Source organism: Rhea americana, unplaced genomic scaffold, assembly GCF_003343005.1.
Source record: "Rhea americana isolate MKP2758 unplaced genomic scaffold, rheAme1 scaffold_75, whole genome shotgun sequence".
Taxonomy (NCBI): Eukaryota; Metazoa; Chordata; class Aves; order Rheiformes; family Rheidae; genus Rhea; species Rhea americana.
Window position 1 is genome coordinate 599,703 of NW_028186923.1, and position 12,125 is coordinate 611,827.

The 12,125-nt window shown below is 43.7% G+C and overlaps 1 protein-coding gene across 1 annotated transcript in view; it reads right to left on the reverse strand.

The window, feature by feature from the left end:
* Positions 1-4,560: 4,560 nt before the first annotated feature.
* DCC (DCC netrin 1 receptor) overlaps positions 4,561-12,125 on the reverse strand; it is a 547,514-nt gene continuing 539,949 nt past the window's right edge. The window contains exons 28-29 of the mRNA XM_085322164.1: positions 6,991-7,133; positions 4,561-5,092 (exon numbers count right to left, since the gene is read on the reverse strand). Coding sequence (XP_085178290.1) covers positions 5,003-5,092; positions 6,991-7,133 — 233 coding nt within the window. The 3' untranslated portion in view covers positions 4,561-5,002. The remainder of the gene's footprint in view (positions 5,093-6,990; positions 7,134-12,125) is intronic.

Genomic DNA, 12,125 nt, shown 5'->3' on the forward strand with positions numbered 1-12,125 from the left:
GGTGACAATTCTCAAACGTGGGAATTGCCGGGTCTATTTTACAATAATAAAAACAGCATTGCTCCTTCTCCCGCCGGCATCGCTGCCTCGCACTTCGAGCTACACGTACAGCATACGGGGAGATACACGGGCTTGGGCCGCTTCGTGGCCACGGCGCCGTGGTCTCCGGTCGACAGTGATCAGGATGAACATGTTTTAAATGCTTTTTGCCGAGAGCTTGAAAAAAAAGGGTCATGGAGCTCCGTGAATTCAGGCTGAACATAGACAGGACACTTAGGAGCTGACAGGGATGGAGGCAAAACAAATCCAACAGGAAAACCCATCTCTGACCACTTACGGAGTCTGACAGCCTCGTTCGTCCAGTTTCGTGTATCCGATCCAGGAACGAGACCAGAGCGTTTGCAGCTTCTCTACCCTTTGTTTCTCACCTATGCTGGCCACAGAGTATTTTTCTTACCTAAACCTGTTTTAGGGAATTAATTAGCGTCCCGGCAACACTGCCAGCCCCAACGCTGCAAGTCTCGGTGCCTGCTCTTATCTGTGGCCTCCCTGGAGATGTTTCACGTCTGCTCAGGGCGGTGCRCGCGAGGACCTGGCGCCGGCTCCGCGGCAGGCACCGGCACACCGGCCATCCYGGGAAATGATCCTCAGGGAACGACTGAGCAAATTACCGCAGCAGCTCTGCCAAGGGGAAAAACCACCACGGGGTCCTTCCTGCAGGCTCAAAGGATCCAGAGAAGGAGTCACTATAAACACACTCTCTGCCTTGCTTTCTTGCACAAACAAGCCCTCTTTTTGCCTGGCGTTTTCTGGATTGCGCTGTGTATTTTGGCAGAAAATGCCAGCAGTAGTGAGCGCGCACTGCACACACATCCAGAAGGTCTGGAAAAATCTTTTAAAGAAACGTCTAGTCATTAAAGATGTCTAGGAGGGAAGCAGGCTTGCCACACAGTAGTCCTACCTAAGTCCCTTCTTAAAGAGCAGGTTCTGGAGAAGGAATTGGTGGAAAGATGCTCCTGTAAAAATGCTACAGGCCAGGTTACTAAAAAAGCAGCCTCAGGAAGTTGTGATGGAAGCAACAGCAGCAGCATCTTACTGCAGCTCCTGACATCTCCCTTTCTGAGTCACAGAGCAGACTGCCCTTTAAGATTTAATCTGTTAAACAGCACAAAGTTAAGGGAGCAAGCTGGAGGTGGGCTGGAGTGTAATCATGCCGTGACCTGCACAGCAATTTCTGGTTGCTTCTCCCATTTCTGGTTGCATCTCAGTCAGGAATTACAAATTCCCAAACTTGGGGATGCACAGCCAGAGGGACTGATATGGAGACATGATGTTCCTCCTCAGAAATGTCCGCRTCAAACTTCTCCCAGATTCCCCTTGTGTAAAGCCAGAGGGTACACTCACTCCATGAGAAGTGACACCACAACTCCCACATCAAAATGTTGGCAGGATCAATGTCCAGCCTCAAATCAAGGAATAATTAAAATCACATGTAAGAACATAAGCCAGATTATTCTCCTCTTTTAAAGGATAAATAACTCATGAAATAATTGAACTTTTCCCCTAGAAGTGAACATCTAAGCAGCTCACCAGACCAGTGTGCTGAGCTAGGGAACCCTCAAACTCTGGAGTCATTGATACTGCTCCTTTTCAGGTCTTTCTTGGAGAAAAAAAATAAATAAAAAGAATACATACGCTTTTGGCTGCTAASTCATTTATCTTTTACCTGTTTATGGCAGCCCCATTGCATCGATTAGCTAATGATCTCCCATGGTAACATCAAGCTTCACAAATCTGTCATGCACTGATGAATTTCTCGTTACAATTTTCTGAGAGAGTCTACGGTTGAGATAGTCACGCACTATAAATATTCTCACAAYCCAGGAATTCATCAGAATCAAAAGAAATCCTCAGCCAAACACACTGCAAATAAATACAGCATCAGCAAAATATAATTTGGAGGCTTTGTGCTAAAGCACTCATTTGAGTTTTGCAAGTAGTTCTGATTTTAAAAGAAATACCTGCTTATCAATTAGTTTTTCAGAAATTAAGAATCTTACTAAAATCATCCTCAGATGAAGGTTGGAAACTTCTCCAAGGCTCTTTAGGAAAAATAMACCCAAATTTAGTGCCACGCAGGTTAGGGGAAGTCAAGAAGCACGGCTCCTTTCTCAGCCGTCAAGTGAAAGACCAAAGGAATCAGATGTCTAAAATAGAATGGGAAAAAGAGCAGAGGGAAGTCAGTAAGCTACATTCACTTTTCTGGACTATGCCTTGGCCATTTAGGGCTTGGGAAAACTAAAAAATAATTGCAAAACTCAGAGTAGTGATTTTTTTTAATATGGAAAATGCATTAATTTACTTTTCCTGACAGATGCTAAACAAATCAAAGAAGAAATTACATACTACTCTACTGAAAAAGGGGGTGGGGGAAGGTTCTGCCTTACTTGGGATGAGCTGCTGGAGTTGCTCCTTCCCATYTGCTGTGCTGCACAGAGTAGACAAGGACTTGTTTCAGCTTGGACTCTGGCCTTAGTCTGCAAGCTTTATTGATTTAAATGGATTGAGTCTGAAAATAGATACACTTTAAACTCCCGGTGAAAGGCTGCGCTCGCAGGCGCTCCAGCCGGACTGGCAGGCTCTCAGGGGCTTAACGCTGCCCTCAGAGAGAGATGCACGAAMAAAGCAAAGAGGCTGATCAATACCAAAGCGTTCAGAAACAAAATTCAATTTGCAAACCTTTTGAGGCTCACCACCCTCTTATTTTAGGTAACTTTGTACTGTTAAACACTTAATTTGGGATTAAAATTCCATGATTAAATAGGTGCAGTGCTCCACTTTAAAATCTTCTGGGCAGTTTCTGCTCCTAGCTATCCTGCTGAAGCTCCAGGGTAACCAATATTCTCTAAAAGATGAGCAAGATCAGGATTTGACYTTATGTTCCTATTTCAAACAATGCCAATCCCTGCAAATATGGAAGAGAAGCTATTCAAAGGCTGTATTAAGCCTGCTTTCATCCAGCAAAAACGTAGGTAGTGATTTTTTAGCTTCTAACATCCAAGTTGGGCTTTCATCTTGAAAGATGTGTCCATTTTATTTACAGTGCTGTTTTTTAGCTACAAATCTCTCAGAGCTAGAAAGCTCGGCCTCCAATACAAGTAAGACTTCCTTACCCTCAAAAAGTATTTCATTAAAATCTTAGTAATTGAATAACAAGGAGTTTTTAAGGAGCATTTTCACAACACACTAGAGTTCCTAATGAAGCATTTGAATTCCTCCTTGACATCTGATTTCCTTTCCAACACAGGGCTGTAGAAAATAATCTGAATTATTACTTCTGTTGCAGTGCCATTTTACTCAAAATATTTTATTCGTAGATTCACATATAATTACCCACCTAATAAAAGGAGCTATTAGGTTGTAAAGATCCTATCCTTTCCATGCTCTTTTAAAATTATGACCCACTCAAGCTTGAAATCAAAGGCAGAGCTGAATGGAATAATTCAACTGAAACTCTCTTATTGGGTTTTGCAGCCTCCTAACTGATAAATATGCAAATTAGCTCCCTTTTGGTGATTCAGCTGCATAAACAGGGATTAACTCTGAAAGCAGCTGAAAATTTAGCARTAAAATGTATGCACACAAAATTTAGTCAATTCAACCAGTTATAGTTGTCAATAAACACTCTAATATGCAGCTAAAGGACTAGGACAAGAGGGAGAAGGAAGCACTGAAAAGCTTCACGCAGGTTCACAGCATCCTGCCGTGAGCCGCTGCTTGCTTGCTTTTCCTCCCGGACTGCTGCCGATAGCAAACCAAAAATATTACAGGGGGAAAAAGCCCCCCTAATTTGTCGATTATTTACCAGGCCTCTGCGTTTCGTCTTTCCAGGCTCCTTTCCTGCCTGCGAGAAGTACTCCACATTTACCATCACGATGGCCTCCACCTGAATTTCGGGTCACCTTCCCGTTCCAGCAGGCTCCAGCGAGCGAAGGGGCCGCCGGCGGCGGAGTCCGCAGAGCTGAGCCGTCTTGCCGGAGGCAGAAGGGCAGAGAAAGGGTCRTCAAAACTTTCGGTGCGTTTTTCTCATCGCCGCCGCTACACGTGGCCCTAGCAGAGCTTTCAAATGTCATCACAGGGTGGGCTGGCACAAAGGCCACCCATATGCAGAAATGTTTTATTCCAAACTTAAGCACATAATTACCGTGTGTCAGAGAAGATTGCATGTTATTTCCGCTTTTTGTAAGTATACGGTGGCTGGCTGGCAGCATGCCACCAATGCAGATCTTTGTAACGTTCCTGGTTCTCTGTTTGCCATACATAAAACACTAACTATGGGAGGATTTACAAACRCTTGCTAAAGTGGCTGAATTTTACAGCAACTTGCTATATACCCACCACTTGTGCAAGGTGAGTGGCTGAAAGTACAAGAGAAATGAGAAATCAGTCTTTTCGTTTTGTGCTATTGGGAAAATTTCCAGATTTTTGTGTGGTGGTATGACTATTTGCTATAGGTCTTTTTGTATTCAGAAATAATACACAAAAAACAGGAAGAGTGAACTACAACACTATCTCATTATGGCATGGTCTATGCTTAAAAATGTACTTGCATGAGGTAAGACTAGACCTATACAAATTCCTACAAACCTCTACTACATAAAACAAGTGAGTTAAATCATGACAACATGAGCTCTATGAAGACTAGGAGATCAACATGAGCAATCYAGTGGCATCAGCTACAACTCGGCTGTGATGATGTCATTTGCGTTGGCTAAGGCCACATTTCCAGTACTTCAGATGCCACATCTACAGTTATGTAATGTTCTTCTTTTCTTTTTCTTGCTTTTTATTATTCTTTTCAGGACTTTTCAGGAATCTTCCTTGTGCTGAAGGAACGGTGCTGAGCAGATGATGATTTCATGGGGTCGAGGACGTGTGTGGTATGCATGAAATACTGGTATGCTGCAGTGCTCCTGGATAATTATCTATTCCTCAATAGCTGTTAGAAGGCTGAGCCTGTGATAGCATTAAGTTGCTTCATTAGCCCCTCCAAACTGGCCATCTGTTCGCTCAGATCATCCTGTTCATAAACCTGCAAGCAAGCAAAGACACACAAACCAGCAATCAGTGAGCGCTGCAACCCAAAGCACCACGGAAGAGCGCTGGAGGCCATGGAGAAGCCGAAGCCCCGAGCGGCACCCGGCTGAGCCCTGGCGCGAGCCCGCAGGAGCGTGCTGCGGGGCCTCGCCGCAGTCCCTGGGCACCTGCACGATTCAGGACCAGGCTGAAATGTAAAGACTGAACAGGCAGGGCTTAAAACACGAGCTGAAGAAACAGGAGCCCYGCACGGAGTGAGTCGATAACATTTTCTACCATGCAGCGGAGACATCAAATACTCATCAAAACACGTCTTTTTTTAGGGCAGGCTGCAACTGGACTGGAAAAAAAGTAATGGTCTGAATTTGAGGCAAACCCTAAAATGATCAGCACTACATCATGTACCCATCCTGGGAACCACTGACCTCACGAATTGCTAAGACAAGAGTAACAGGAATGAGTCTCTGCTTTCAAAACACTGAGAGAAAGCTCAAACATTACTTATTTATGTGGGTTTTACAAGGTAGGAGATCTGTAAGTGCTATTGGAAACCTGCAGTCCCCAAGGTGGGATGGAGTTAAGAGCAGGCGGCTTAAAAGAGCACCAGCAGATGTAAACTTTAAAAAATTTCCCCAAGTTTTAGCCTTTATCTCCAAATTCGGACTCCTTGATGAACTTGTTGTCTGCACCATTACTTCCTGSAACTGCTCTCCCACTTGTGGAGCTTGAGCAGCGTCTCTCCTGAAAAATAAATTGTGCTGCTGTTATAAAATAAGGTACTGAGAACTGAAATTGCACTTCGTGTTATCAAATGTTCTATGTTAAATTACTCTTTATACCAGTGATCTTAGYAAAGAGAGACTTTTTATATTGTTTCTCCCTCCAGCAGAAGACTCCACGTCTCCTACTTGTTCTGCACAGGAGAGGCATCAGGATTTGGAAAAAAAGCTCAGTGCTGCAGCCAGGCTGCAGTAAGGTACATAACTGTATTTCAAATATATGACTCCCTTTTCCCCAGCAAAATGTGAGAATCCTTCTGTAACTACATATAGAAATATATTTTCATGCTATTGATGACAATAAACAGGAATAAAATACCATTACCCTACACTTATAAGCCAGCAGACCAAAAATTCCTATGTGCATGTCTAAAGCAAAACTTTTGATTTTCCCTTCAGCCAAGCAGAAAATGCAAAAGGATTAATTAACAAGATGCTGGACAAATCACTGTTATCATGCCTAGCAAAAAATTGTCTGTGCAAGCAGATGAAAAGAGAAGATATGCAACATGTACTTATATTTCTTTTTTTCCTTATTCCTTCTCTTTTGCACTGTTTCATCTTCTGGATGTGAGACCTTTCTCTAAGAGAGTCTTAACAGGAGTGAAAAAATTATTCCAATTTCATCAGCTTTTCAGTTTCACTTATCTGCTTCCTCAATATTATTTTTCCTTCCATTATCGGCTATTACTCTACACTCATTCTTGCCAAAATTATTTTCTTCCTTTATCGCATTTCTCGCCCCCTTTTCCTCTCCTCCTGATACCTCAAAGAGCTCAAGAGAAGTTGTGGGAGTTGTCCTCTGGATGATATTAATATAGAATTTAAGCATTCTCTCCTTCGGAGTTGTCCTCTGGATGGTATTAATATAGAATTTAAGCACTCTCTCCTTCCCTGTGTCACACATGCCAAAGTCCATGAAAGTCAAAGGAAAAGTTTTACTGACTGCCAAAATCTTTTACCGGTTTCCTAAGAGCTATCTGTCGTAGCGCAACACCTGAGGTAAGCAGGGACCAAACATTATCTCAAAATTACTGTACAGATTGACCAYGGCATAATGCATCTCCGTGGCAAGGAGCTTTGCCAGGAGGCTCTGCTTGAAGGCAGGTCTTACRTTAGCGGGGTCCTCCGTCGGCTTGTGGCCCTCCTCGGAGACCTCCGGCGCCGTGGGCACCGACACCGGTAGCAGCGGTGATCTTGCCTTTCCTGCCAATCCAAGCGATGCCGTTTTCACCTGAGCCTTGGGAAGGTTAGGCCCTAAAAGAAGAAATCAAAACCACAGTAAGAACAGATAGCTCTGAAAAGGGGAGTGCAGGGAAGACATTGCAGGCAAAATACAGTTGATTTAACCAGTTACCCTTGCTGCTTGTGTTTTCGGTTGTAAACTCACAGTTGCCTTTCTACATATACTTACACTACTTCTTCCTAGAGGAGCACCAGAGCCAATATAAACAATTCCTAAAACCTCTTCAATTAAAGTTCAAATATCTCAGGCTTTAAATCCTGTTGCTGCCCACAGYGGGATGGACGTCCAGGACATCTCAACGCTGCAGAACAACTGAGAGCCACTTCTGCTGTGGGGTGGGACGGCCATGGGCTTGGCTGCCGAAAGGGATGCACAGTTAGAGAAGCTTAGGGATCTTCTGTTGATGTTACTTTTTGATGAAAAATGCTCTTTTGCAAAACCAAAATTTTCCAGATGGAAATTTAAATTTTCCTGGGAAAAATACCCACAAAACTGGTATGCCATGAAGATCATGCAAACTGTAGCTCCACATCTGTGCTTGGCAGGGAGCTGTCAGTCTGACATCATGCTTGGAGGGAGAAAGTGAGATTGGAGAGACAGGAGCAGTGGGCAGGCTGGGAGAAAGAGTTTTCTCTCTCTGGCAGTTCATTTCCATGTTTCTTGTCAGCCTTTCTTTCTAACTCCCTCAAAYTGACAACAGCCCCCTAGGTGGTCACTAAATGAGCTCCAAAAATTATACTTTGCCTCTTTTTTAAAAAAGAAAAAAAAAGGTTTCTGATTTTCATCCCAATTTGGAAGGAGTGAAAAAATATGGAATGGGTATTAAAAGATGATTTCTTTTTTACAGAAGGGGACTTCTCTTTTTTAAAAACAGCTCTGCTTTTTGTTTTTCCCATATCTAGCCCCGAGCAAGAGCACTGCTGTTTCGCCAAAGAGGCACCAGCTCTAGCACAGTTTGAAGTGTGACTCTTTAAAGATGCTTTAACTGTGGTGTTTTGGCTTTCTTCTAGCAGAAATTAAAAGTCCTTTGTCTCTTTTAATGATTTAAAATGTCAAAGAGTAAAAGCACTGTCCTAGACGATCTGCCTCCGCTCAGTATAACGGGCCTGACTCCGTGGAAGATGCTGCTGGAGACGTAAGATGCTGGAGAAGCATATATGACATTGATTTTAAGTGCTCTGGGATAGTTTGAAAACTAAAACTACCGTACAAAACCAAGCCAAGATCATGTATTACAGAAATATGTCACAGATTCAAGGCTGAAACRGGGACAACACTTTCAAGATTGCCTGCTGCCTGCGTATTCCTGCTCCCCCGGAAACTACTGCTTAAACATCTGCCTACGAGCTGTGTCAGGCCAAACGCACTTCAGTGAGGGTCCTTCATCACCTCTTCCACCACTTAGCGCCTCCAACTCTTTTCTTCCCCCATTTCCTCTACGGACATTGACGCACTGATGCCTCCTGGTGCCCTAAGGCAAGTTTGATGTTCATACGTTTCATAGGCTACCTCCGGACTGACACCTGCTTGGCAGAATGCATCACACAGCAGGGCCTGTAAAATCCCTCAAACTATCCCCAGCAGTTAACAGGAGACCTTTGCTGGCACAGCAGGTGACTTTAGACTCTTATGGGGCAGAGATCTCATTTCCTCAGGACTTGAACAACATTTTTGTTCCCTTCATTTGACTCAAGAAAAAAAAATCATAAATAAAAGACACTGGCTCAATAGCTTTTTTTCTTTATATTCCCTCTACTATGATCTTCAGCAAGTTCCCCTCTTTTTTTAGTGTGATATAAAACAACAGCTATCTCTTTGCTCGCTGATCATGTGAGTTAGAGGTATTAAAAGGCATCGGCATCAGAAAGTCAAGTACTGAAATACTAACTCTGTTAGGCTCTTGGCCATTACATCCCAATTAGACACACAGAAAAACATGTCTTGGGACACACAACCCACAAAATGTGCAGAGAAAAGGGGGTGCCCCCGTGGGCGAGCTCAGCTCCCCTTACTGTCCCATTCAAGGTGCTATCGCCTGGAAGCCATTTCAGGCTGGGAACTGCTGTTTTCCAAAAGTGCTTAAAACTGTGAGAATACTGAGTTTTGCCATTCTGCTCCTTGGTTCAGCATTTCTTTTGGACTACTGTAGGTTTTGGCTGCTGTCTGCTTAATATCTTAAGTTCCAGCAGTCCCAGCTGTTAGGGATCTTATTTCCAGGCATCCAGTTCTCCTCTCTCGCTTTCCATGGATCCTGGGCACAGCAAGGGAGCATCATGATACCCATGTCCATTTCTGGACCAGCACCTATGGTTATCCTTTTTCTGGTTGGAGCAGTAGTTCAGCCAGCTCCATACCCATCTGAAAATACTCAGCTTCCACGCAAAACCAAACCATCTTCTCATCAGTCTTAAGCTTAAACATCTGTTTGTTTTCCCCCCATCACTAGATTTCTGCCCCATTATCTCYATTTGCTTAAAAATCATTATTGGATCTCATTAGGAGGAAGGTTCCTGAGCCCTGTGTGCTGTTACGGTGAGGATGATGAGGATGATTGGCAGCACAGGGAGGATGACTGGCAGCTGCTGGAGTGGAGAAGTGCTCCCCAGCGGCCAGCACAGGACTGCYGGCCTGACACCTTCTGTACCCTGGCAGCTCTTGTGAGTAGCCAGGAGACAAAAGTTGCAGGTTAATTTTCCAATATTTCAAAGAACTATGTTTATGTTTTTAATTAGTTCAAGTCAGAGAAAACACAATGGAGCAGAAGAGAGAACAAAACCACTCCCTAAACGGAGCTACCAACTGCATGTTCATTAAARGTAAGTTCCAGTAAAGAACTGCAAGAAAAGGGCAAAGTGGAAAAGAGGTTCGCAAATACCATCACTTTAAGGCTGAGAATCCTGGATAACTCAGGCTTAACTGAAGCTTTGGAAGTGTGAAAGCTCAACGCAAACTCCAACAGATCACCACAAAGATACGCTCACTCCTCCAGCTCCTGTTCAAGAGCAAAAAGGCTTCTTTAATAACTGGGCCTTCAAACTTCCCTGTATCTCASCGTAAGAATAGAAGATACAGCTATCCCCAAAGATTCAATCTTCTAAGCGCTGCACATTCAAAACATTTTATAAGAAAGGAAATGTTTTTCACTTCCATTTCTTAATCAAAAGATTATTTCCCTAGAAGAAATGTAATCTCCCTCCCTTCCTTTTCAGCCGTCTAATGTTCTTTCCGTTATCTCCAAAGCAAACACTGTTTTCCTTACTGGCAGCACCCTGACACGTCTGCGTGATGGAACGATCGCTGCTACAGAGCTGCAGCATCACACGCTGTCTGCGAGGACGCCAGAAGGGACGCGGGGAAGAAACTCAGGCACCTCGCTGGCCTGGAGGCCCTGGTCAGAAAAGCGCTTCTGAGTTTCCAGGTTTCATTAAATTTGGGCACAGATTGCTGTATCAGCGTACGAGGCTTTTCAGCTCGGAGCAGAAGGGGCACAAGATACCTGAGCCGGGTTTGTGGCCCCGGGCTGGGGTTGTTTGCGGCCGCTGTTTAGATCTCTGCTCTTCCTGGCTTTTCTGCTGGGAGAACGGAGCCTCGCGGGGGACCTTCCAGCTCAGAAATGTGACAGAGGGAAATAATCCAAGCTCGGTTTCCCCACATTGGTGCCTATACTGGGCATTGCACATCCTGCTGTTTAAACACATTTGCACAGTAAAACGTGGTATCTGCCCTCACAGCCACGCACACGCTAACATTTAGGATGAATTCCCAGTGCTGTTATCAGAGAATACCTGTCTGCTCACCGCTGTGTAACAGCCCTGGAGTGTTACACATCCAGCCGATCTGAAACAAGCACCGACTGCAATGCGCACCCAGCAGCTACACGCTGCAGAGCAACGAGAAATGCAAGAGATTAATTTAAAAAAAAGAAGTAAGAAAGTTGTATCAGAGACAAACTAAACTCTAAGCTCATTGGGGCAAAGACTGCWGCTTCTCAACATTATTTTCCAAACCCTTTGAAAACACCTGCAGCACTCAGCAAAGAAAGAAACAGCAGCTGCGACTCCCGCAGCTGTGAGCTGTGTCATTATTTCTGTTCTAGCAGCACTCAATCGCCCTCCCAAAGATAGATTTATCAGAGTCCTATCACAGGAAATCTTGATTGGGTCCTGGGATATCACTGTCACACGAAGAATAAACAGTGAAACTGCAGAGGCACTGCATCAGTGTTGTTTATTGGTAAGATGATGTACTATATATGCTGTTTTTTATACAAGTGACTTCACAYTGTGGCTTGTTTGCTCCTCATGGACTTGTGGAGAAGCAAATATTTGACGTAATGGTGAGGAGCTCATGTCAAACGCAGAGTATGTTGCTGCTATAAAACTGTAAATCCAATGGTAAAAATCATGTTTCTCATATATAACTCATTAATTGTAGCAATGGGCCTTAAAGACCTGCTTTTTCGCACAAAGACAGATGTTTCCTTCTGGATATTGTTAATGAGAAGCCGTAATGATGATCAGCAAATTCATTTTGTGCATCTTTTTGCCCTTTAGCTCACAAAAGCAATAGACAAATCATAAAGCTCAAAATTAAAGTGAAGCTGAGAAGACGTTGCTTTGGCTTGGCTGTACATTTCCAGTTTTTTGGTAAATGTCTTAAGCATTTTCAAAGATAACAATGACTGCAATACAAAATTAGCACAACAGTTGAACCCCCTACCCCCAGAGGATATCAAAAGACCGAACAGGCCTCTCAATGAGGATTCTGGACACAGAAGGTTGACATGCCAAGTAAACTAATTTATGCAAATGAGTAGCTAATTAAATTAAAATCACTTTGGTTTTTAATGTTTTCCAATTCAGCAGGAGCCTCAAAAATAAAAAAAAGCAAGCRTTGGAACTGTGGCCGCCAGGGGCATGAGATGACAACGCAGATCAGGTGAACTTCTGAGCAGCCACAGCACGAATTCACTGTTTTAAAGTTTCATTCTCTCAGTTGGGTTA